The 27,487-nt window shown below is 40.4% G+C and overlaps 2 protein-coding genes across 7 annotated transcripts in view; one reads left to right on the forward strand and one right to left on the reverse strand.

Moving 5' to 3' along the window:
• The window catches only part of ZBTB25 (zinc finger and BTB domain containing 25), a 47,249-nt gene extending 46,351 nt beyond the window's left edge, over positions 1-898 (reverse strand). The window contains exon 1 of one of the 4 annotated variants that reach the window (XM_043981563.1): positions 657-839. The gene's annotated coding sequence lies outside the window, so the exon portion shown is untranslated. Of the gene's footprint in view, positions 1-656 lie in introns of all 4 variants that reach the window. The other 3 variants (XM_043981562.1, XM_043981561.1, XM_043981565.1) reach the window with 3 other exon arrangements.
• ZBTB1 (zinc finger and BTB domain containing 1) lies at positions 174-27,144 on the forward strand. 3 transcript variants are annotated; one of them, XM_043981557.1, is made up of 2 exons: positions 174-291; positions 24,665-27,144. In XM_043981557.1, exon 2 carries the CDS (start codon positions 24,685-24,687, stop codon positions 26,824-26,826), a length of 2,142 nt encoding a protein of 713 aa, XP_043837492.1. In that variant the 5' UTR covers positions 174-291; positions 24,665-24,684; the 3' UTR covers positions 26,827-27,144. The 3 variants fall into 3 exon arrangements, with proteins under 3 accessions (XP_043837492.1, XP_043837493.1, XP_043837491.1); XM_043981558.1 differs by lacking the exon at positions 174-291 and adding an exon at positions 642-773; XM_043981556.1 differs by lacking the exon at positions 174-291 and adding an exon at positions 1,964-2,237.
• Positions 27,145-27,487: the final 343 nt, after the last annotated feature.

The following is a 27,487-nucleotide window of genomic DNA, read 5'->3' on the forward strand; positions in this document are numbered from 1 at the left end:
TAATGAAGAACTTCGTGCCTCAGGAATTGTTCAACGCCAAACTGGGCAGGATGGGGTTGGGGAGGCGGTGCTAAATGATGGAAAAAGCATCACCCTTTGATTCTGCAAAATGGGAATGGACCACAGGCAGGTTGTACGGGGGGGGGGGGGGGGGGGGGCGGAGGCCGGGGCCGGGAAGGGATGTCTCTGAGGGAGGAGGATTTGCAGTCCACCCCAGAAGCAAGCGACCTGTTTCAGCAGGTCCTCAACTCCTGGATCCGCAGATTTACACCTGTGCGCCCCTTCCTCTAGGTAAGGGGAGCCCAAGCAGAATCATGGGGGGTCCCCCACCTGGGGACGACGGAGAAGCTCCAGACTCTAATGAGAGGCAGCTGTCCCTTTAAGGTGGCCGTCTCAAAGCCCCCATCTCACTGTGGTGTCCGCGCCATCCCGGGCCAAATGCACTCACCACCGCGGCCCCCAAGGGCACCACCCCCTGCCCCCCGGGGGATGGGTGAGGAGGAGACCGCAGGTCCTGAGCATCCTGACCCCGGAGGGCGCTTCTGGTTGCCATTTTCCTCCTCCCAATCTTGCACGTCTAAAACTAAAGCAAAAACAAAAACAAAACCCACAAAACAACAAAAAAAAAAACCACCCTTCTCCCCGGAGCTACTTGCATCTGTCTCGCGACGGGTGCTGGCAGCTTGCAAGCCTCCGCGGAGCGGCTCACGCCCGGAGTCTGCAATCGGAACGGAGAAACCCAAAAGGGCTATGGAGGTGCATCCCTTACCCAGGTGCCGCCGCGGCACTGCCCGCTGCTCGGTGGGGGAGGGGCCGGGAAGGAGAGTGGGAGGAGGGGGAATAGGCGAGGGGGGCGGGGGGAGTTGCAGGCTCCTAGCTGGGGACCTGGCAGCGGCTTGCGCGCTCACCCAGCGGCCCTGGGTCTCGCGCGGCTTCACGCGACACCCCCCCCCTCCCCGCCCCCGCCGTCGGAGATGGCCCACGTGACCGCGCGCGTGGTAGCAGTGGGGGAAATGAGGGACTCGAAAAGGAGGGCGTGCGTGCGTACCGTACGCGCGCAGGTGGCCGGACGGGCGCCGTTCGGCTTTGCTTTGCTCTAGCTGCGCCGTGTCTTGGGTCCCAAAATGTAGGGATTGGGTTGGCGGCTTGTGGGTCGGCGGGTTACCTCGCTTACGAGCGCACGCGCGTACCCCTTCGATGACTTTTATTAAGAGTGGACAAAAAGCACGGGCTTCTCCACCAAGGAACATGAGGGTGGGCGAAGACCCCGAAGCGGACCCCTGGTTGTGCTAAGAGCTGGGGCGGGGGGGAGAAACGTCAGGCTAGGACCATCGATCTTGGGCACCTTGACACCAGGGCAGTGCTGGGCAGGGCGGAGCATGAAGGGGCGAGTGGCTCCGGTTCAACAGGCGGTCGAGCCAAAGTGGGTAGGGGCCGTCAGCAAGACTGCGACCCCCGCGCCTACCGTGGGGCGCAGCCCATGGGCTTTTTAGCGTTTCCCGAAGAGAAACGCTGCTGCTACGGCGCCGTCACTTGTGGATCGGAGGCACCAAAAAGAGTCCCACCGTTGGACCCGACACGTCAGAAGTATTAACGTGTGGGACCCGGGGGAAAAAATAGCATCCGGACCCCGGGGGAGTGTGCAACTCGCCCAACCAACTCCCCTGTGTATACGGCCGGCCGTGCAAAAAGAAAAAAAGCCCCCCAAAAGAAAACACTCCAAGAGCAAATTGCGAGGTTTTCCCTTCTCACCCCTTCTAGAAGTTTGGGGAAACCCTCCCAGTGTGGGTAGTGCCAGCCCCAACGCAGAAACTTGTTGCAGCCCCACGAGCTGCCGCCAGTGCCCCTAAGAGCGAGCTAACGAGCGCCTGAGGAGGGAGTGGGTGGGCGGGAGGGGAGGAAGGGAGGGAGGGGAAAGCTGGCGGACGCCGCCGCCGCCGCCGTCGCCGCCAGCGAGCGGGTGGGCAGACCCTGAGTCGCCGCGTAAGCGGGGCCGGCTCAGTGCGGTGCAGCAGGCGCGGCTGTGCGGCAGCGGAAGTCCTTTGTTGCAGCGTAGTCCCTGGCAGAGCAGGAGCCGAGCTCGGGGAGCAGCCGGAGCCCAGGGCGCCTCCGCCGCCGCCGCCGCCGGGGCTTTTTTTCTTTTTTCCGCCCTTTCACCTTTCTCTGCTTGGCCACCAAAGCTTGGCCTTAAAAGTCTCCCGCGGCCCCTCCCGCAGCCCCAGGTCCTGCGGTGGCCGGTGAGTAGATTCCAGGCGCGGGAGGGGGGTGGGGTGGAGTGGGGGGAACGGCACGGGACGTTCGCACAACTTTGCGGCGCAGCTTCGGCCTGGCCGAGGGCGAGGGCCGGGGAGGGGCGCGAGGACACGCGGCTGGCGTGGGGACCGGGACCGGGCGCCGCCAGCCTTTCCTTTGGGCCTCTGGAGCCAAAGGGAAGACTGCGCCCGTCCTAGCCGGGGAGCCCAAGCCTGCCGGCCTCCGTGCGGACGGGTTCTGAGATGACTTGGTTTGGTTTCTTTTCTTTTCTTTTCTTTTCTTTCTTTTTTCTTTTTTCGCTTGCTTTCTTGGCGGGAGGCGGGAGGGTTCGATTTGATTGACGTGCTCGGAGCCCGCTCCTTGCCCCGCCACGGCTTGGGGGGGGGACCCAGGGGGGAAGCGGGGGGGACGTCCCGAAGCCCAGGCTGACTCTTGCTGGGGAGGACGCTGCAAAGACCGTGGGCTTTCCTCGCTACGCTGCCGCCCACCCACGTCCTCCTGCCCGCAGCACAACTCGCTGTTGTATGTGCATTGGAAAGTGCGTGGGTTAGGAGTTTGGACCCTGTTAGCTGGTAAAAATCTCTTCCGCTTTCAACCTACTACAAAAATGGTTAGCGCGGGGCCGCCCAAAATATGTGTCTTGGGTTCGATTTCTGCCCCTCCCATCCTTACCTCCGAAATGTCAGAAAAAAAAAATTTCCGAACTGAGAATGGAAAGGGAACCCGCCTACCCCCTACCCCCCCATTATTGAACTAGTGCTTTGTTATAGAACGCATGGTATAGGCATATTCATAAAATTTATTTTAATGATATAGGACGAGTCTTAAACGTGGCAACTTGACTCAGCCTTATCCGTCTGTCAAAAGTGTAATGCTACACTGCAGGAAGGTTGCAGCAGTGTGTGGACTGGGCCTGGGAGACTAACTTTGGGTGGGTTCCAAGGGGTTTTGTGGTGTCTCGGAATCGATTTCTTAAGCCAAAATTGACATATTCTCGAGGAGATTTTAGTGAGGAATTCAGTTGCCACAGTGGAGGAACTTTGGCACACAGCCGCAGCCTTCAGGATTAGCTGCAGACTTAACATGATTTTTGTGCAAGTAGGACCGTGTAATTTGGGGCCAAAGATGGGAATAATTGTGAAGAAATGGGGAAAACAGACTAAAAACCAGAACTTTGGTGCTGGAATGCTGTCTGCTATCAAGTTCTGAGAATCTTAAAGTTTGGGGGTTTGTTTTTTGTTAATCTCCTGCCCCGGCATAAGTGTTAGACAGGCCATAGACTACAATACTTGATTTGACATAATTTGTCATTTTGGTTGGTTCTCTTTTCTTTGGTAACTAGTCAGGAGACAGCTAGTCTTCTCATTTTTAAATAAAGAGATGAAACAGAAGTGGGAGAGGTGGTTTGTCAGAAGTTAGACATAAAAAGTCAGTAACAGACCCCAGTGCTGTGTTTACATTCATGTTTATTCTATCTACCAGAGCCAGAATTCTTTACCCAGACGGTGACATCATGGTGGACATATTTCTAATTGAACCTACCTTTGCTGGTATTCTTGCCACTCTCTCAAACATAATAGTTTTGTGGGGAGTCCAAAAGCTGCCCACACGAAAGGGAAACCATGCTTCTCAACTGAAGCCTTGTACTTACTGTGTTAAAGCAGGAAATCAAATATTCCACCCACCACTGTGCTCATTTTCAGTTATGGGGCTTTCCCAAAAGTTGAGAAGCTCGGAGCCCCAGCAAAATAGAACTGTGTATTCCTTTCTGTGCTTTTTGTACTGTGATTTGCATTACATTTATGTGTAGGTCTCTTCACCCAACTAGAATGGTAAGCCGCATCAGGTGATCTTGTTTATTCTTGTCTCCCTCAGGGCCTAGAAGCACAATGCCTGGCAAACAGTATTTAATAAATGCTCCCTTCTTATAGGCCTAACTGGTGACTTGATTTTACTTTCATTAAGCTCTGCAAAATGTTGGTGTTGCTGGTGCTCCCTTCCCCTTCCCACCCCCTTCTAGGAGGCATGTAGTCCTTATACCCAAGACTACCTTCCTTTTTTTTTCTTCACCACCCTCATCTATTTCAAATTGAAGGAGTAGCAGATGCAGTTCTGTAAGCCTTTTCCTTTTCTCTTAGAAAGTGCTAGGTCTTAGGAGCAGCTAGGTGGCGCAGTGGATAAAGCACCAGCCCTGGATTCAGGAGGACCTGAGTTCAAATGTGATCTCAGACACTTGATACTAGCTGTGTGACCCTGGGCAAGTCACTTAACCCTCACTCTCCCGAAAAGAAAAAAAAGAAAGTTCTAGGTCTTTTTCCTATCACTTTAATACTGATAATTAAAAAGAGAAAGAGCCTGTTGATCAAATTTTTGGTAATTGAGAAGCACAGTTAATATTAGGCAAACAGACCCTCTAAACAACATAATTGAAAGTTTTAGCAAATGTAAATTGGTTTTGTTTTCCACTGGGGTGTGTACTGAGTGGGGAAACCACAATACAGGGTCTTATTTTCAACTTGGCAAATTCAGGAAGTCACTTTTACCAATTCATCCATGTGAACAGGCTCTGGAAACAGTAAATCTAAGCAAATTCACATAAGATGGATTTGTAAAATAACACCAGGTAATTATTTGGGATATGCCTGTTCTAGAGACCAAAACATTCAAGCACAAAGTCCAGGATACCTTCTTCCTGGTATTAAGGTACCTTGAAAGCCTAATCAATAATTAAAGGTTTCTTGAGGTCATGGAGAGGTAACTGACAGATCTCAGGAGGTGGAGGTAGGCACTGGCCCAGTTGTATATTGGTTTCTAGCTAAGACTCAGATACACCTAACTCTTTGGCTGGTAGCATTCTATTTATTAAAGGACAGGGTGATTTAGTGGGGAAGAGCACTGGATTTGAAGTGAGAATACATGTATTCAAATATTAGCTCTGAAATTTACTATCTGAATAGCCTTGGGTTAATCATACCACCTCATCTGTCCTCATCTGTAAAATGGTAGGGTTGGACTGTATGATCTTTATAGTTCAAAATCCTGCGTTCTTATGTAAGAGGTTTTAGTAAAAGTACAGCATTTCTTATTTCAAGTCAAATATCTATTAAGCACCTCTATTATATCAAAAGAGGATGATGAAGATATTGCATTGGATTCAAAATGTTACCTATAAAGGTAATTGTAAGCAAATATATTTGTCATCTATATACAATATATTACCTTTGTTTACAGATTAACTGATCTCCATATTTTTTTATTCATAAGTCTTTATTCAGTAAACATAGGTGAGGATAATTCTTGCCCTCATACAGCTGAAAGTCTCCTGGAGGGATGAAACAAATACATAACTACATTATGCAATATTACATGATAAATGCATCATAAAGTTGCAAAACCAAGTGGTAGTATGAGGAGGATTTTAGCAGTTAGTGACTGGGGGAGTCCTGGAATGATCCATAGCAGAATTGCACTTTAAAAGATGGGCTGTGAATAAATGTTTTAAAAATAGGCTGGGGGCAGCTAGGTGGTGCAGTGGATAAAGCACTGGTCCTGGATTCAGGAGGACCTGAGTTTAAATCCGGCCTCAGACACTTGACACTTACTAGCTGTGTGAACCTGGGCAAGTCACTTAACCCTCATTGGGCCCCCCCCCCCCAAATAGGCTGGAATTTAACAGGTGAAGAGGGTAGACATAACAGACATAGTAAAATAATGTGAGCAAAGAAATAACTATAAGCAGCAGCATTTTATTGAGATATTCGGCTTGAAATCAGGAAGAACAACCTAGGTTCAAACCCCATGCTTTAGGTATTTACTATTATTACTAGGCAAGTCACTTAAACTCTCTCTGAGCCTTGTTTCCTCAGCACCTGTCTCTTTGGGTTGTTATATTAAATGAGATAATTTATGTAAAATACTTCATAAAACTCCCTATAGAAATGTGAACTACGATGGTAGTGAGGAAGTACTGAGTGTAATACAGTAAGATTGGAGCATATTAATAACAACCGATATTAAAATCTCATTTAATATTCACAATCATTCTGTGAGATAGGTAGTACTGACATATGGAAGGTTGGAAAGGTACAGAGGCACTAGATGGAATAGGGCCTTGAATACAAGAGAGAAGAGTTTGAACCTAATTCAGGAGGAGCCAGTAGGGGGACTTGATTTTGGGGGAGTACCGTGCTAGTTTATTCTAGCATTAGCATTAGAAGCAGATTGGGAGTAGAAAGTCCAGTTAAGAGCATTGACAGGGTTGGCGATGAAAGCCTGTAACTAGCAGTGGGAATTGGGTGGAAGAAGGGAGAGATGAAGTGGTGTGAGGAACTCATGGAATGTGATCATTTGGCCTCTGGCCTGCACAGATGCAGAGTATATGTATGGGGAAGGTGTATTATGAGTTAGCAATGGCAATAAACAGATGGGACAAGAAGATGGACCAGAAAAACAGGATAGAATAATACCTTATATTTACAGAGCACTTTATACTTTACAAAGATCTTTTTCGATCGCTCAAGCCCCAGCTCCTAGTGCTATTCCTCCTATAGTTACCATGTGTTTGTTTTATATGGCCTGCATGTGCTTATTTATGTACATATTATCTCCCCTAATAGAACAGAAGCTCCTTGAGGGCAGGTACTTTTTCATTTTTGTCTTTGTAGCCTCAGAACCTAGCATAGCCTCTCAAACACCGTAGCAATTTAATGCTTGTTGATTGATAAGATATGAGCTGGGAGATCCAGGGAGAAAGAAATAGTAGCTACAGGTCCTAGATATTTCAGAGGAAAGATTCAAAGGTGATATTTACCCACAAAATTGAATTGAAAATAAGGGTTGAAATAAATGATAGAAAAATATATGCCTGATTGCCTTTGCTGTTTGTTATACATTCCCTAGTGTGCTTTGGAATTAATACAAGGCTTTAATACTTTTCCTGAATCTGTGATCTCATCAGTGTGGGCATTCCTGGAACAGTGGAGAACACTACTCATTCGTATCTTATATTATGACTGGTCCACGCCCATGGGGTGGTGGTGGGGGAGCCTTGGGAACCTTCCTCTATTGTTGGATATTATGTGAATATCTCTGGATCTTGAGAACTGTCTGCTGATTATCACATAATCTCTGATATGATGACCTTTTTGACCATATTTTTTGAAACAATCTCCTTAAATTCCCTTACTAGATTCTTTGGCAGTATGTTAACAGCTTTCTCACAGTGCTTTCCTCTCTTGCTCTTTGGGTGATGTGACTAATTCTGAAGTGACTGTGTTATTCTGTGATCTGTAGCAATTTGGCGTCATTGGAATATTCAGTCAATAAATTGATTTTTAAAACATGGGTATTTCTGGAGGGGGATTGGGGGGGGGCTTTCTTTTGGAGAGTAGTTCAGGGTTATTAAAAGCACTGCCATTTACCAAATGTAATTCAGCCAGCTTGCCCCCTTATTCATTTCTGTTCTTGGTCTATCTGCAACATCTACTAGATGCACTAGTGGACTAGCCCTATGGGCTGTCCATCCACCTTTTTGTAGTCAACATAGTAGACTTTTGCTTTCTCTGCATGATCCTGCTTGTATGACTGTAAAAATGTGGTCTGTTGTAGAATTTTGTTTGTAGCATGTCTACCTATTCCTTCTCTCCTATCGTCATCAAGGATGTCCTTCATTATTTTCATAAAGATTTTGTAGGAGAAGAGAAAGTGACATGGATTGGTATGTTAAACATACTTAAAGGTTGAAAAATTAAGTTATGTACTCCTTTAAGTTAACAGATTTGTGTTTTATTCTAGGCTTTTCTCTATTTCATTTCATTGAGTATTAATCAGGGTCTTTATATTGTGAAATGTCCTAGGACCAGAATAGAATTGAACATGAAAAAAGCCACATGTGAGAAAACATTGTAACCACAAAATGGGGGGGGAGTGTAATAATTCAATAAAATTATAACTAAAATATGAGCTGACTGGGGAATGCTAAAGGAGAGAAAAAAGCTGAGCTACTCTCAGAGCAGAGAGAAGGGCTGCATCCATGGGAACAGAGTAATTATGAGCATTTAGAAGTCCCCTGGGCCTAAGGTACATAAAAAAGATATTTCCTGTGTTGTTTTTTTAATAGAGGGAGGGAAAGCTAGACTACATTGCTTTTTAATGGAGGGGTCATTGTTGCCTTTTTAATGTAGAAACTGAACTGAAATGTAAAGAAATTGCTTTTGGTCACACATAGTTACAGAAAATTAGATTGTAGGTCTCCCAACTCAGTAGTTCTCTTTCTACCAGAATCAAAGTAATGGGCACTGATTAATTACTTTGCTACTTACCCTGCTAGCCTTTGAGGATTCAAATATCCCCTCCCCCCCAAAAAGATTATTAATCTTAAATTGATTACATTCTATTGGGGAGACAACACAAAATAAAAATAGTTGTTGGTGTGTTGTATCCCCCATTAGATTGTGACCTTTCTTTGTATCCCCAGGACTTGGCACAAAGAAATTGATTAATAAATGCTTATTAACAGACTGATCAGATATGAGATAATTAAGGGGGATGGCATTAGCAGTTGGGAGAATCAGGAAAGATTTCATATGGTTTTTTTTGGAGGAAGTAAGGAAATTCTTAAAATTTTTTCCAAAAGAATCTGCCTTCTCTTCCTCATATACCTTCTTCTTACTTCACCTCCCCTTTACCTTGAGAAAGAAAGAAAAACAAACCCCTTGTTAAAAAAAAATAAGCGTGTGTTTGTGCCTGTGTCTGTGTGTGTCTCATTCTGCACTCTGAGCCCATCACCTCTCCTCTGGAGGTACATAGTCCTTTGGAATTGTGGTTGGTCATTGCATTTATTGGAGTTGCCTTAATCTTTCAAAGTTGTTTGTCTTTACAATATTGTTGTTGTTGTATAAATTGTTTTCTTAGTTCTGTTTGGGAAGTGAGGAAATTATTTGAAGTGGAGGTGAGGAGTACATTCCAAGCATGGGGAATGACCAGTGCAAATACATGGAGACAGGAAATGGAGTATCATGAACAAGAAACAGAGAGACCCCCATTAAATAGTACCAAGCTACAATTACTTCTGAGAGGCAGCATCATGAAGTGGAGTCAGCCCTGGGTTTAAAAAAAAGGTCTCCTTTCATTCAAAATGCATCATGAAGTCCAAGCGCTTGAAAATTCCTAGAGGATCCTATGAGTATCTCCAGAAGAAGCTTTTTATTCTGATTTAGATAGGCATGGTTATAACAAATTTGGCTTTCTTTCCCCCCCCCCCCCCATTCCATCAACAGATTAGGAGCAGATTAGGATGGATAAAGGTCTCCTAGAAATTGGCTCATTGATAAAGTGATAGGAACCTGAAAAAGAAGGAAAAGTAAAAAATAATTTAAAAAGTAAATACCTATGTATACTCTGAGGAAGGCAGGGGAGAACATATCCAAAATGGTTTAAGTTTGCCACTGAAAGGTTGCTGAGTAAATGAGATGTAGTATTAATGCTAAAGACCATTAATTCTTCACAAAAGTCCTACTCCAATGCCTCAGCAGGTGGCCCAGAGCTGACTGTCATTTTTTTTTTTTTGCATGGGGCAATGGGGATTAAGTAACTTGCCCAGGGTCACACAGCCAGTAAGTATCAAGTGTCTGAGGCCGGATTTGAACTCAGGAACTCCTGAATCCAGGGCCGGTGCTTTATCCACTGCGCCACCTAGCCGCCCCTGACTGTCATTTCTTAAAGGCCATGACAACAAAGCAAAATTATGGTTACTCCTGTCCAGTTGGGAGGACTGGAATAGGAGACGATCCACAGGTTACAAATAAGTACCAGCCTTATTAGGATTGGAGAGGCTGATTCCCCAGGATCCAACAGGATAACATGAAGTGCTATGTAACTGTGTTCTATATTTGACAATGAATTTTTCAGCGCCGGTTTTCTGCTGAGGCAGAGAGGACATTTAGTATTTTTTGGAATTGAATGCCCTCCCCAAAGTAGAACCACTCTAAATAATACATTTTACATATAAGGAAATGGAAGCAGACAGGTGAAGTGGTTTGTCCAGGGCCACAGATGTAGTAAGTATCTGAGGTTGGATTTGAACTTGTCTTTCTGACTTCCAAGTGCAGTACTCTACTTCACTGCCTAGCTGACTCTGCTATACTTGATGGATCTGTGACCTTTTCACTGTCAGATTTGTAGTAAAGATTCATACCCATTCATGCCTGCCCGTCCTTCAATAAATATTCCAAGAGAGAGGTTCACAGGCCACAGAGTAGGCTCTGGGCCTTTCTCTCTGTCTCTTGACATTACATGGATAACAGTGGATCATCGCTCAGCCACTCAGTTAGATGACCAGTCTCTCTCTTTTTTTTCCCAGTTATCTCATTTTCTAATGACATCCTCCTCTTCAGTACAGTGTTGCCTGTACTTACCACTGTGCACCTCTCCATTGCCTTCTGGTGACCAGCAACTTTAATTCTTCAGAACTTTAATATTCCATGACTCAAAGCTATACGGCATTACCAGAAAAATATTGTTATTAAAAAATAGATATTTGCTTCAGGAAGAAGGTTTGGGTCATTAAAAGCATTCTCCAGTTTCCTACAGTCTAGCCCATTCTCTTCTTGTTTAACTCTGGGCCCATCTCTTTGTCCAATTGTAGTTCCTATCATATATAGATATGTAGCTCGGTAGGTAGATAAGTAAGAGGGAAGGAAGAATCAATGAATAGATTGCTTGATTAATTAATTAATTAATTGTAAGCTGGCCTGGAAACCTAAAAAGTATAACATTGTTTCTCAGACCCAGATGGCCTTCTTACAAATGAATTGTTTTAACACAGCTGTTTCACGATTAAGGAATATCCCATACTAAGTGTTGAATTTTATACAATTTCTCTAATCTAATAGCCAGGCCAGAGACAGAATTCAGTGTTTACACATTTAGGTACCTCAGTGAATTTGTGATTTTATGGATATGGGTATCCCTTCTATCCCTGTATGTCACAACTCAATTCATATCTTCTCATTGTCTGCTGGTCTTGTCCTTATCCTTCTCTAAGTCTTCTGTAAAGAATCTGCCCAACACAATAAAGGCCTTCTAGGTCTTGGTAATATTTTGCAGTCTGTCTATATGTTAGTACTTTCAGTAGGTACATGTCCACCCCACTTCCTTTTCCAGCCATCTATGCTCTCGATGAAGTCTTTTATACTTCTTTTTGTTTCTAAGTTATGGTAATCTGTACCCTTACACTTACCTTGTAGGTTCTTTGGGCCATCTAGAATTAATACTTCATTGGGGTTCATGATGTTATTATTTGCAGACACAGAATCACCAGGAAAAAACTGTATTTTTAAAAAATGGGTTTTGGTGATAGGGAGAAGCTTAAGGTCATGGAAAATACTGTATAATTTTCTAAATATGTCCAAACCATTTTCATAGTCAATTCTGGGCCCAGCTCATTCCTATTGTACATATATAGGGCAGAACCACACAGTTTAAGCACTGAGTTATTCCCTACTCTGTCTAGAACATAGTAAGCACTTGATAAATGCTTGTTGACCTTGCCAGAGGCAGTGTGGGCAAGTGGATAGAGCACATCATTTAGAGTCAGGAAGATTCCTGCCTCCTTTACATCCTGCCTCAGACACAACATAGGGACTCAAAACAGACCCATGTTAAAAGATAAAATTTAAAGCTACATAGAAAAGATGGGGGTGGGAGGAGGGAGACTTTATAGTTATCCCTCTACCTCCCTCAGCCTCAGTTGCCTTATCGTTAAAATGGGCATAGCCCCTTCACTGTTCTTTTTTTCCTTTGTTTATTTAGAATTTTTCCCTGTCTTACATTTAAAAACAAATTGTAACATCATTTTTTAAAACTTTGTGTTCCAGATTATCTTCCTTCTTCCCTATCACCTCCTTAAGAACTTAAGCAATTCAATGTTATACATGCACAGTCATGCAAAAACATAGCAGACAAAAAAAGTTTAGAAAAAGGAACAACAAAATATACTTCCATCTGTATTCAGACACCATCAGTTCTTTCTCTGAAGATGGATTGCATTTTTCATAAGTCCTTCAGAGTTGTCTTCAATCATTGCATTGCTGAAAATAACTAAGTTATTCACAGCAGATCATCTTAGAATATTGATGTTATTTTGTATACAGTACATTTCACTTTGCATCAGCTCATGTAAGTCTTTCCAGGTTTTTTCTGATAGTATCCTGCTCATTTTTCCCTCCCTTCACTGTTCTTACAAATTACTTAGATACAGGTTTTTAAAAATAAAAAGAGCAGACAGTATCCTTCTAGTTCCAGGGTCCCTAACCTTTTTTTTTTCCCCTTTTGCAGGGCAGTTGGGGTTAAGTGACTTGCTCAGGGTCACACAGCTAGTAAGTTTTAAGTGTCTGAGGCCGGATTTGAACTCAGGTCCTCCTGAATCCAGGGCCAGTGCTCTATCCACTGCACCACCTAGCTGCCCCCCTAACCTCTTTTTGTGCCATGTGACCCCTTTGGCAATGTAGTGAAACCAATAAAGCCTCTCTCAGAATAATGTTTTTAAGTGCATAAAATACATAGCATTACAAAGTAAACCAATTATATTGAAATATAGTTATTAATTTAAAAAAATTTCATGGACTCAGGTTAAGTACCTCTGCTCTGGTTAACATAGTGTAATGTAAAACTAAGCATGGAACTACATGCCAGAATAAATACATATTCAAAACTCCACTGAGATTCAGAAGGACTTCAGTTGAATAACTCAAACACAGAATTGGAAGTGAGATGACTAATTATCATACTGAAGCTCAAAACCTCAGCATCTGAAATTTGGAAGAGACCCTCAGAGGGCATCTAATCCAACACATATTGACCAAGAATTGCTGTTATGTAATGATGAATGGATGTCCAGCCTCTGCTGCACCTTCAATAATAAAGTGAAACTCAAAGCAGTCTCTTCCACTTTTGGATGGATAGTTAGGAAATTCTTCTTTACATCAAGAAGTTCTAATTATTGGTTCTACTTGTATCCAATGGGAGCTTACAGAACAAATCTAATTAATTCTGCTTCCACATGACAGCCCTTCAAATACTCAAATACTTAATGACCCAAGAAGTTTCTTCTCTAAGCTACTAAATATTCCCAGGTTTTTTTGACTGACTTTTAGATGGCTCCAATCTCTGGACACACATCAGTTTGAGAAGCGTACACATTTTTTCAATTGTGACCCATTCAGGATTAAAACTCTATTCTGAATGTCACCTAGTCTTTTTTTGTGTGAATCTCTTTTTCTGCTCTTTTATATAATGCAAGCACTGTCTATGCCTGGGTTGTGCCCCATAAGAAAAAACTGCTCAGAAAAATAAACTATAGAGTTGCTATTTGAATTGCAAAATAATTTACTACAAAAAATTTCTTTATATAGTAGGGAAAGCCATTCTGGGGTTTTTTGGGTTTTGGGTTTTTTCTTTTATATATAATTTTTTTATTTAGAATTTTCCCCAAGTTACATGTAAAGAAAAAAAAACAAATTTTTCCACATTGATTTTTTTAAAACTGTGAAGCTACTCTGTTTTACACAAAACCATTCTTAGACCTGGAGCTAGGCAACAAGGAATTTTAAACCATATCGTAGTATCCATTGAAGAGTAATCAGAAATCATCACACACCATGCAAATTAGCATAATTGACAATAGATGGAAAGTCAACATTGGAGGGACTATGGAAAGATAAGTTTATTGATGCACAATTAGTGGAGTTGTGAGGTGATCCAGCTGTTGTGGATATCATTTTGGAATTATGTAAGAAAAGTGACCAAACTATCCATGGCCTTTGAGACAGTGATCCTACTATTAGACATTCTTTGTGGTAGCAAAGAAGTGGAAACAAAGCAGTTGCCCACCGATTGCATAATGACTTTTGTTTGTATTCGTGTGGGGGAACCATAGCATATGAATGTAATGGAATATTATTGTGCAGTAAGAAATAACAGATGAGGAATTTGGAAAGGCGTAGGACCTCTGAATCGACTGTGTATGAACTTCTGGATATGGGAACCAGATTTGCAGATGAAGAAAATCCCTCTAAGGTAGCTTAGTACCTTTCCACACTTTATAGGGAAATACTTAGGTTAAGTGACTTGCCCAGGGTCACATTGCCAGTATGTGTCACAGGTAGGACCAGGTCTTTTTGGCTTCAGTAACTAACATTTATACAGTAGTTAACATTTATATAGCATCTGGTGCAGCTAGGTGTCCAAGTGGATAGAGCACTGAGCTTGGAATCAGGAGGATTCATCTTCATGAATTCAATTCCAGCCTTAGACACTTACTAGCTGTGTGACCCTGGACAAGTCGCTTAAACCTATTTGCCTCAGTTTCCTTATATATATATATGTATATATATATATATGTATATATATATATGTATATGTATATATATATATATGTGTGTATATATATATGAGCTGGAGAAGGAAATAGCAAACCACTGCACTATCTTTGCCAGGAAAACTCCAAATGGGGTCATGAAGAGTAGGACATGGCTGAACAACAACATAAAGCACCTGCTATGTGCCAAGCATTGTACTGAGTACTTTACAGATATCATCTCATTTGAGCCTCACATCAACCCTGGGAGGCAAGTGTTATCCCCATTTTGCAATGACAAAACTGAGGCAAACAGGTTAAGTGTCTGAGACCTGAACACAAGTTTTCCTGACTCCAGGCCTAGCCCTCTATCCACAGCACCACCTAGCTGCTTCGAGGCCAGCTCTCTATCCACTCTGCCACTTCTATACTGATGCAGAGCAAAATAAGTAAAGAGAACCAGGGGCAGTCATTATACAGATTTGATAGTGAGGGGCAGCTAGATGGCCCAGTGGCAAAGCACCGGCCCTGGATTCAGGAGTACCTGGGTTCAAATCCGGCCTTAGACACTGGACACTTACTAGCTGTGTGACCCTGGGCAAGTCACTTAACCCTCATTGCCCTGAAAAACAAACAAACAAACAACAAAAAAAACCACAACAACAGATTTGATAGTGATACATAGTGGTTACAAAAATGTGAACAAAAAAGATCATTAAAAGGAAGTCAGACTCTGAGAACTTCCCCCCCCCCCCAAATCAGTTAAGAGCCTAATAATGATGAGACATACCCTCATTCCTAACAGAATAGAAGCATGACTAGGACAAAGTATCTCATATGTTGTCAGGTCTTTTTATTAAGCGGTTTTGTTTTGTCACAATAAAAGGTTCAGTCTGAAAAGGGAGAGAGGAGTGATCAAAAAATAATAATATCTATGGAAATTATTCAAGGATGGAAATATATTCATTTTTTGAAATCCTCTTTATATCTACTCACTTTACTACCTCCAGTTCCTTATTTTTTGATTTTTCAGCTTCCCCAGTCCCTCCAGTAAGATAGCCCTTCCCCTCTATTTTGGCACTTTATTTTTTCTACTCCAAAACCCTGAAAATATTAACCTCTCACCCACTCTCTATACTTAGCCAATATACGAAGGACGTTTCAAAATGTTTTCAGCTGAGAACACAGGGATTCAAAATTAATCCATTAAAAATTAAAAGGCCAAGGTCATAGGAGAGAAGATGGGGAGAAGGACCAGGTAGCCATCTTTGAGTATTTGAGGGGCTAGTTGGAGGAAGGATCAGACTTTTTTTTCCGTGGCCTGAGAGAACCAAGCTGGAACAAGAGTCATGCTTCCACATGGGGGAAAGCTTCCTAACAATTAGAATTGCCCAGGATCAGAATGGCCTCATACAGGAGGCTGTAGGTTTCCTCACACTGGAAATCTTCAAGCAGAGGCTGGGTGACCACTAGTTGGCAGTCTTGTAGAAGGGAGTCCAGTTCAGCAATGGGTTGTAACGACTAAATGAGCTCAAAGGTCCCTTCCCAACTCTGATACAGTAAATTTAAACATTTATTATGTAAATCCTGGTCCTTCAATAACTTCAGAATTTCCAAAGTGGACTTTGGACCTCAAAAGCCATATAGTTTAACTCTTACCTAAAAAAGCAACTCCTCTATAACATACCTCCAAAATATCCAGCCTTTGTTTAAATACCTTTGGTAAGTGGAAGGTTACAAGTAGGAGTGGGGGAATACTATCACTAAAGTCATCTCATTCTCCTTTTGGATAAATCTATGGTTAGGAAGTTTTTCTTCTAAATATTCTCATTTCCTTCAGTAGATTTGAACCTTATACAGTATGAATTCAAGTCTTCACCATCCTGGTTTGCCATCTGTGTATATTCTCTGGAATATTAATGTCCTTAAAAAATAGAAGCTAGAGCTGAACATAGTAGTATTTTAGATGTGATCTGACCAGAGCAGAGTCAGTTACTTTGAGGTTATTGGTTAGCATGGACTAAGAGGTGAGTAACAAGTAATAAAAGTTTTTAAAGTAATTATCTCAACTCTGAAAAATTAGACTGGACTTTGAAAATGGTTGACAGAAATCCTGGTGAGAAATTAAATAAAAATTAGTTGCAACAAACTCTAGAACACTACAAAGATCCTTCAGTCAAATCCCCTGCAATGACAGAGGTTTCAACCATCACAATGGAAACAAGGTGGATGAAAAACATACTGCCTAGCTTGTGCTGTGTAGCTTGATGGATAGTCTGCTGAGTTCAGTATTTACATTCCAGACAGGCTAAACAGATAAACCTAGAATGAAGTAGAGAGATAAGTGTTTTGGAATTGTCCTATATTGTTAGATGCCATAAAAGCCGCTTTCTTTCACATCACTAGTCTCCTGAAGATTGTATGTCTGATGTAATCCAAATGATATATAATGCAAAAAAGATCAATGAAAAACTGAATAATATGCATAATTAGAGTAGAGCATCTTTTGCTATAGCAAAAAGTGAAACAATAAATGGACAGCTTGAGTAGTAACCCCAACATTTTGGAAGAATGAGAGGAAGGTCTCTCAATGGCTTTCTGACCCTAACACTTAATGGAAAAACACAGACAAGTACTGTACAGGATGAGAAGGTATGGAAGGATCATAAAATGTAGACCTAGAAAGAATTTTATCAATCACCACTTTATAGACAAAAGAGCTGGGGCACAGGGAGGTTAGTTGACTTGCCCAGTGATATTGGTAGCAGCATGACTATATCTTTATCTAGATATAGATATATGTACACACCATATAGTATATATAACTATATATACTATATATCCTAACTATAAATCCTGCCATATTTCCATTACCAACATTAATGTAATTGTAAGTCTCTTAAGGTATGATGAATGATACAAGTGCTGTGCAAAAAAACAAAAACAAAACTGGAAGTCAGGAGTCCTAGGTTCTGGTCCTACCCAATAACTAATTCTGACTATGGCAAGTTACTTCACCTTTCTACCTCAGTTTCCTCATTTTTTTAATGAGAAGGTTGGACTAGATGATCTTTTCAATATCTTTCTGGCTTAAAATGCTGAAATATGCAAGCTTGTACAAACTTTAGCTTTAAAATTAATTTATCTTAATTTATGCTGCATTCTTGGAAAATTGCTGGGGAAAGTGTTCACATAGCCACCAGAGGGACTCCTTAGGATGTGTGGACAGCTGCCTATATACAAGAGACAATGAGTTCTTTGAAGAGAAGTCTGATGTTTATGTGTTCAGCTTTAGCCCCATTGCGTCTCTGCTATAGCAAACCAGTTTTACTAGTGAGGTAATTGGTACTGTGGTACCATGAACTAAACTAAAGTAACTCATAGTTTATTCATGTAAACAGAAACAGTCGGAGTATAAAGCACTTTTTATTTTGAAGTTTTGAGAAACTTTATTACAATTAAAGCCTGTAGTTTTTTGGTAATTTATTGTGTGTAGTCTGTACCAAAGAAAAAGAATTCAATGTAAAAACTGAAATTTTATAAAAATATAAACGTTACCAGTCAGAGGTAGTAACACTAAGTGACAGGAATTGCTCTTACTAACTAAATAGCATAATTGACATAAAATCTACACTGCTGACAAGAGTGAAACAACATTCTATACAGCTTTTGTCAAAGCAGACCTACAAGCTTCCTGTGTACAGTTTTCACTAGATTATCTTTAAATACCAGTAACCTAGGCATAGTTTTTGTTCATGTGACCATCCTAAACAACAAAAAATCTAAGAATAGGAAAGGATGGAAATAACATTGTCTGTAAATGATCTGTGATTTCATCATAGGATCATAGATTTTGAGCTAGAGGAACATGAGAGGTCATCTAGTTCAACAACCTCCTTTTACAATGGAGGAATCTGAAGCACAAGGATAAAATAACTTGCTCAGAGTTACACAAGGTATTAATAAGTACATCGCAGAATTGGGATTTGAACCCAGGTGCTTGGACTTCAAGTCCAGAACTCTTTGCATTGGACCACACTCCTTCCATTAAAGATACTTCCTTTATCAGCGCAGACTGCATCCTTCCTCATCTTAGATATACTTTAATAAATTTCTGTAATCTAGTCTTAAGCCTCAGTAAACTGGTCCTCTGACGATCCTGTTACCAGGCCCATATTTTCTAGTTCAGTAGGTCCTGTTGAGTATTTTTCTTCTGCACATGTAGTCTTTGAGAATCCAGGGTCACTTCCATGCAAGAATAAATTATCAGAGTAGGATTTTAGTGAAGTGAAAATACCATAGTCACAAAACTTTGCATAGCTATCAAAAGTTTGTGTTATCTCACATGTATATTCATACTCCTTAAGATACAATGGATAGGGGTGCCTAGGTGGTGCAGTGGATAGAGCACCGGCTCTGGATTCAGGAGGACCTGAGTTCAAATTCGGCCTCAGACACTTAACACTTACTAGCTGTGTGACCTTGGGCAAGTCACAACCCCAATTGCCTTGCCCCCTCCCCCCCCCCAAAAAAAGATACAATGGATGTTAGTTTCTCTGGTCTTCCAAAATGACATTGTTCCACAATTCCTGAAGTTAGGAGTACAGTGAGAAAGGGGACTTAAGTATTGCTATAATAACTCAAATTTACAGAGAATAATACCTTTACTAAAACCTTCAGTACCTAGCTAAGGAAACTAAGGCTCAGAGACAAATTGTATAGGAATCTAGGAAATAATGGGATTGAGTTTGTATCGGTTGTAATTGTGACATTAATAGAAATGTAGATGTAATACAAATAAAAATCAGGACTCCTAGAAAACAAGATTTTGCTTATTAGCTTTCCAGGTTTCCAAAAGTTATTTTTCCCAGTATTTAAGCAAAACATTCACAAGGGAGAGAATTCATTACAAAAATTAAAAGGACAGAAAAAAGTCTGGTACTATCAAAAGAAGTCTTATAGTTGAATAATTGTTTTTGTTCAGTCATGTCTGACTTGACCCCATGGACATTTTCTTGGTAAAGATACTGGAATGGTTTGTCATCTCCTTTTTCAGTGGACCACCTTTTTGGCAGTGATCCATGAGGTAAACAGAGGTTAAGTGACTTGTCGAGGTTACAAAGCTAGGAAGTGTCTGAGGATGGATTTGAACTTAGGTTCTCCAGGCTCCAAGCCCAGTGGACTACCTAGCTGTCCCAAGTATTTGGATAATACTTAATATTTGGAGATCTTAGGTAAGCATCCCACCATGATACGTTTAACTTCAGAGAGTAAGTCCAAAAGGGAAATGTTCCATTGATGAGTCCCTTCCATTCTCCAACTTTAAGAGGAAATGTCTGGAAACAAGAGGTTCCCCTCCTTATAACCTGACAAATGCTGGTTGTATAATAGAAATGGCAGGGGATTTTGGATCAGAGAACATCAGGTCATCATTGTAATGGAGAAGTCACTTTACCTCCTTTGGTCTGCATTGAATTCTCTGTACAGGGTGGGGGTGGGGGGGACTGTACTATAGGATTTCCAAGGTCCCTTCCAGCTTTAAACTCTGAATTGGAAGAGAACTTAAGGGTCACATAAGCAAACTTCTTCATGAAGCATGCATTTCTGTTACAATATCTGATGGATAAACAGATAGAAGGTGATGACAGCAAGACCTGCCATGGGAGGAACCCCTGTTCTGTGTTGAAGAAAAAATTGTTAGAGACTTAAAGTGTTTGGGGTTTGAGACAAGTGGGAAGGGTGTTTGACTTGGAGTTAGGAAATACCTGGGTTCCTGTTCTGCCTCCGACATCGATTCGCCAAGTGCCATCAGCCCCACAGGGATGTTACTGGAATCAAATGAGATCAAGTCCATGCATCATCTGGCATACCTTAAAGCCCTGTACTAGCCAAGCTATTACTATTATTTTCTGTGATTCAACTATGTAAACAGATCAGTGTAGATCTAGACAACAACTGGGGACCCAGGCTAAGAAAAAAAACCAGTTGACCTGCCTAAAGAAGTTAATTGTAAGGCTAGGAAAAATGTTAAGTAACAGCAATTGAGGAACACATTTATTGAAATGTTTGTCATTTTTTGTATACCATCAGTATAACCTCTGATGACTCCAGAGATTTTTTAAAATTATGCTTTGCTGCAGATAGCACCATATAAAATGAATAATACCTAGCATTTAAATATCAGACCTTGAAGGGACTTTGAAATCATCTAGTCCTGTCCTTCACATACATTGCTGTCCAACCAAACCAGCCTCTTTTTCTGGACCTCACACAGCATTTTATCACCTATCTCCATGCCTACAGTATACTTGTATGTGTGTATTTGTATATATGTGTATTTATGTATATATTTGTGTGTATATGTATAAACAATGTATTTTGGACACATAATGTATGTGTGCATATATAATACATTTACAGTTGTGTTAAAATACAAACCAGTCAAATATAAAATAATAATGTAGCATACATATTTGTAATATAATCCCATTAATGTATCAGATGGGCTTGTTTGGAGGTATGATGTCTCTCAAAATGTGGAATGTTTTCTCTCTTCATCCCTGCCTCTTGGAATTTCTAGTTTTCTTCAAAGCTCAACTCAAATGGTGCTTCACATGAGTCTTTTCCTGATTTTCACCAGCTACTAATGCTCACTCCCCTTACCTTGTATTTATTCTGTAAATATTAGTATATATACATATTGTGTCCTTGAGGCCAGGGACTGTTTAGTTCTAGTCTTATATCTATTCCCAGTGCCAACCCTACTGTCTAGCACATAGTAGGTGTTTAATAAATATTTGTTCATTGATTGATTGATTTTATAGATTAGGAAACAATTACCCATGATTAAATAGCATGATCACTTGATCTTAGCCTTCTGAAAGGAACATATTATTTCAACATTGTAAGCCTTGGAATTTTTTTTTTCTCATTTGTATCCTTTTCTTTGCTTACAATGTCTGGCTGAGGTCCCCAGCCATATTGTAAATTCTTCTGGTAAGGCTCCTATTGCTTTTTGTATCCTCCTACAACTTATAATATAATGCTAGCAGGTACATGATGATGTTTTTTCAATTAATTGACTAATCTAGAAATAAGATAAAAATTCTCCTTGAAATTATATACTTTTTGTAATCACTTATCAGCTACAAAGTTGCTTATTTCCCATGAAAGTATATGAGAATCACTTAAACAAACGTAGGTCTAATTATTTCTACATGAGCTTTTGGTTAACATTTTCTTTTCTTTTCTTTTTTTTTTTGTTAGGCAATCGGGGTTAAGTGACTTGCCCAGGGTCACACAGCCAGTAAGTGTTAAGTGTCTGAGGCCAGATTTGAACTCAGGTACTCCTGACTCCAGGGCCGGTGCTCTATCTACTGCGCCATCTAGCTGTCCCTTTTGGTTAACATTTTTAAAATTACATACTATGATTTTCTTTCATTTAAATGTGAAAGTCATTACAGATATGCATATCACTGTCCTAGCACAAGTTCTCTTTATTTTTGGCTGTTACTATCATATTTTTAAGATTCATAACTAGGTGCCACAGTGGATAAAGCACTGGCCTTGGATTCAAAAGGACCTGAGTTCAAATGCGACCTCAGACACTTGACACTTACTAGCTGTGTGACCCCGGGGCAAGTCTTCATTGCCCCGCACCCACCCACCCACCCCCCAAAAAAGAAAGAAGATTCATTACTAACTTATCCCCCCCTTTAAAAAAATAAACTTTCATTCATCTAGGAGGAGACCTTAAAGCTTTAAATGTGTGGTTGATTTTTTTGAGACTGTGCTTCTCTGTACCTGGTGGAAAGTACAAGCAGCCATTTGTGGGCTGATCAGTATTGGAGCTTTGACCTGCACTGTTTCCAGCCTGGGCCAATTTACCCCCACCAGATTCCAGGGTCTTACCATATTCATGCCAGACTTAGTCTGTTGACACCTGATCAGTTCAGAACTAACCTGAGTCCTTAGCAACAGGGAGTATGTATGTGCCACCATGAAAAGCTAAATGTCTTTTCAAGCCTGGGATATTTTGTACCTGGAAGTGACTAAACTATGATAGCCAACCTTGATGTATTATAAATTGGCCTGAGTTTGAGCCCTGCTAACATAGAATATTTCAACACTTGAGTGCATTTGTGATCTCATTGATGTCTACATCAGTAGATGACAAAACACCCATCCATACCCTTTCATGATATGTGCTTGTTCACACTTTGAAGGTATCAGTGGAGTACTCAGGATGTCCATTATCATTTAGTGGCAAAATACCTATACATTCTGTCTATAGTCAGAAATGACATAATTATGTAATTTTTAGCAAGTTGGCCAAGGTCTGAAATGGTAGGTTGAAATACTGCACTAATAAAGATACTTGAGATACAGGCTTCATTGAGAGCAGTTTGAAGGCTACAGGTCTTTGTGCACCTCTGTCTTCTTGTGTTCCTCTTTGCCTTTGTTAGGAAAATGAAGGGAAGATGAATGAATCGATGTAGATATAGATATACATTTTTATATACATATCATCCATACACACAAAGGTGTTTAATGTGGTATCAGATTGACTTGTCAAGTTTTGATAGGGAAGTAAACTTGAAAAAAAATATGACCATACCTAATTTGAGCTGTTATTCTGATGATGTTTCTGGAATAAAGGTTGTTTCCCACTTGAGTGCAATAGGTTCAGAAGTCTTAGATAATGCCAATTAAAATTTGACTTAAAACTGAAATTGGATCTTAATTTTATACCTTTTGTATAAGAATAAAGATCTCTAGAGTTTGGGGGATTTTCTTCATTTAAAATCACCTGTACTAAAACTGCATCACAACCCCAAGATCAGCCATCTCTTCTAGAAGCCCTGCTTCCTTATATATTGTTGAGCAATATATGTGTTACTCATTCCTTTAGAGAACCAAACTGTTCATTTTGGAGGGGAGGGATCAAACCACAACAATCAAAACAATATCTGCTTGGGACTATTTCTTGTCATCTTTATAATACTGTACTATTTAACCATTTACTTTGGGTTTATTTAAATTACTGCTATTATCACTTTATGGTCTTTTCAACCTCAAGCAAATGTTTTTTTTGTTTTTGTTTTTAATTCTAAAATTTGTTTATTCCGCCCCCCCCCATGTATTTTGTTTTGTTTTGTTTTTTGCAGGGCAATGAGGGTTAAGTGACTTGCCCAGGGTCACACAGCTAGTAAGTGTCAAGGGTCTGAGGCCGGATTTGAACTCAGGTCCTCCTGACTCCAGGGCCGGTGCTCTATCCACTGCGCCACCTAGCTGCCCCCCCCAATGTATTTTTTTTTTTTAATTTTTTTTTTTTATTATTTTTTAGTGAGGCAATTGGGGTTAAGTGACTTGCCCAGGGTCACACAGCTAGTAAGTGTTAAGTGTCTGAGGCCGGATTTGAACCCAGGTACTCCCGACTCCAGGGCCGGTGCTCTATCCACTGCTCCACCTAGCTGCCCCTCAATGTATTTTTAATAAAGCCTAAATGGGGGGCAGCTAGGTGGCGCAGTGGATAGAGCACCGGCCCTGGAGTCAGGAGGACCTGAGTTCAAATCCGGCCTCAGACCCTTGACACTTACTAGCTGTGTGACCCTGGGCAAGTCACTTAACCCCAACTGCCTCACTAAAAAAAAAAAATAAATAAAGCCTAAATGGCATTGGCTTTCAATACATATGTACACATTTCTTAATTATATATACAAAACCAACATTAGTATCTGAAACAAATAAGGGGGTTTCCTTTATTCTTAAAGGAAATTATTTTTGCATTTTCTGCCAATAGAGCTTTTCAGAAGATAAGTAAAGAATCTCTACTCACAATTTTTATACTCTGGCACTTATGTTTACAATATTAAAATATTTCTTAAAGGAAATTACCTTTATTCTTATATAAATGGTTTCTAATATGTCATATTTTAATATTTAAAATGAGATATTCTTAATTTGATTATAATAGGAAGTCAACTGAGTCTAATTATCTTTTTGTAGTTTTTCTGCTACCCTTTTCTGATCTTAATATCTTTTTTTTTAATATAGGTTCATAATTAAAGTCGAAGATGGCAAGGCCCAGCCACAGCAGCTACGTCCTTCAGCAGCTAAACAACCAAAGGGAATGGGGTTTTCTCTGTGACTGTTGTATTGCAATTGATGACATTTATTTTCAAGCACACAAAGCAGTTCTAGCTGCATGCAGCTCTTATTTTAGGATGTTTTTCATGAACCATCAGCACACCACTGCACAACTGAATCTTAGCAACATGAAAATTAGTGCTGAATGCTTTGATCTAATTTTGCAATTTATGTATTTAGGAAAAATTATGACAGCCCCTGCCAACTTTGAACAGTTTAAAGTGGCAATGAACTACTTACAGTTATACAATGTTCCTGACTGTTTAGAAGACATACAGGATGCAGACTGTTCTAGTTCAAAATGTTCATCTTCTGCTTCCAGCAATCACAATAACAAAATGATATTTGGGGTACGAATGTATGATGACACCATAGCTAGAAATGGCAGTGAAGCAAACAGGTGGTGTGTAGAGCCAAGTTCAACAGTAAATACATCACAAAACAAAGAGCCTGATGAAGAGTCTCTACAGTTAGGCAACTTTCCAGAACCATTGTTTGATGTATGTAAAAAAAGCTCAGTGTCCAAATTATCTAACCCAAAGGATCGTGTGTCACGGCGCTTTGGAAGGAGCTTTACCTGTGACAGTTGTGGATTTGGTTTTAGCTGTGAAAAGTTATTAGATGAGCATGTGTTAACCTGCACAAATAGACATTCATATCAAAACGCAAGGGCATATCATAGGATCATAGATGTTAGAGATGGAAAAGACAGTAATGCCAAAACTGACTCTTGTGAAAAGGATTCTTCTAAAACATTTTCTGCACAAATAGACAAATATAGAGGGGATACAAGCCAGGCCACCAGCGATTCATCATCCACCACTGGAAACAGAAAAAACAATACAGCTGAGTCTGAAATAGCTGGTGAAGAGAAGAGTAGAGCTGCTGAGAGGAAAAGGATTATCATCAAGATGGAGCCAGAAGATCATCCAAAGGATGAATTTAAAGACTTCAATGTTATTAAAGTTTCTGATAAAGACTGTAATGAATCTACTGACAATGATGAATTAGAAGATGAACCTGAAGAGCCATTTTATAGATATTACATTGAAGAAGAGGTCAATATGAAGAAAAATGCTAGAAAACTTTTAAAACCTCGGATGTCTGTAAACACAGATGAAAGAAGCAGTTTGGAAAATACAAGGCATCCTAACAAGGACAGTCCTGTACAAGGGGATACCGAAGGAGCATCATGTGAACTGTGCGGACAGACAATAACTGAAGAAGACCTGTCATCTCATTACTTATCGAAACACATAGAAAATATCTGTGCTTGTGGTAAATGTGGTCAAATACTAGTCAAAGGTAGGCAACTTCAAGAACATGCACAAAGATGTGGAGAACCCCAAGATTTGACAGTGAATGGGTTAGGAAATAGTGAAGAAAAAATGGACATGGAAGAGAATACTGATGAGCAATCTGAAATAAGAGATATGTTTGTTGAGATGTTAGATGATTTCAGGGACAATCATTTCCAAATAAATAGTCTCCCCCAAAAGCAATTATATAAACATTCTGCTTGTCCTTTTCGATGTCCTAATTGTGGTCAGCGTTTTGAAAATGAAAATCTAGTGGTTGAGCATATGTCCAGCTGCCTAGACCAAGATATGTTTAAGAATGCCATTATAGAAGAGAATGAAAGAGATCATAGAAGAAAACACTTCTGCAATCTTTGTGGAAAGGGATTTTATCAGCGTTGTCACTTAAGGGAACACTATACAGTCCATACTAAGGAAAAACAATTTGTTTGTCAGACATGTGGAAAGCAGTTTTTGAGAGAACGTCAGTTGCGACTCCATAATGATATGCATAAAGGAATGGCCAGGTATGTCTGTTCCATTTGTGATCAAGGAAACTTCCGAAAACATGACCATGTACGGCATATGATTTCTCATTTATCTTCTGGGGAGACTATATGCCAGGTCTGCTTTCAGATATTTCCAAATAATGAACAGTTGGAGCAGCACATGGATGTTCATCTATATACATGTGGAATATGTGGAGCAAAGTTTAATTTACGAAAAGATATGAGATCTCATTATAATGCCAAGCATTTGAAAAGAACATAAGTGATTCCAAATGTAAGAGTATTAACTTGACAGCAAACAAAACACCAAAGCAAGGAATAATTAGAATTTGATTTTATAAAATGAATTGATGGGAAAAGCATATTTTATGACCTTTTTACCTTTTAATATCTTTGTTTAGGATCATTAAGCATATACGTGTTTATCATTTTTACTGTTATTTTTGCTGTTTTTAATAGAAATTTTTGTTTTTAGTTTTTGCCTTATCTATGATTAAAACTTCTTTTAAATGTAGATTAAAAGCACAATGTTATCCCTTCAATGACTTATTAAACGCATAGTTTGATATGAATAAGATGATTTTACTATTTTCCATGTGTTTTTCCTTAAAAATTATGTTGTGAAATTTTAAATATATCAATGGACATCCTTGATTATTTTTAAATTTAAAAAGGAAATCAATTCTGAGAGACTAGTCACTTTACTTGTAACTATTATGTCAATACAGCAGTGACTTTGTTCTTATTCTTCTTATCATTAATGAAGTCCTGATTCTAAAGTTGACAAGAATATTAGGTAAATTGGTTTGACTAAATCTAACCTTGTAATTTACATAGACTAGGACCATACACTGCAAAAGACCAAAAGAGGTGAAAAAATAACACCTGAATGAATTTCATTTTAAAAGTACGTTGAATATAGA

Source organism: Dromiciops gliroides, chromosome 2 (assembly GCF_019393635.1).
Source record: "Dromiciops gliroides isolate mDroGli1 chromosome 2, mDroGli1.pri, whole genome shotgun sequence".
NCBI classification, from domain to species: Eukaryota; Metazoa; Chordata; class Mammalia; order Microbiotheria; family Microbiotheriidae; genus Dromiciops; species Dromiciops gliroides.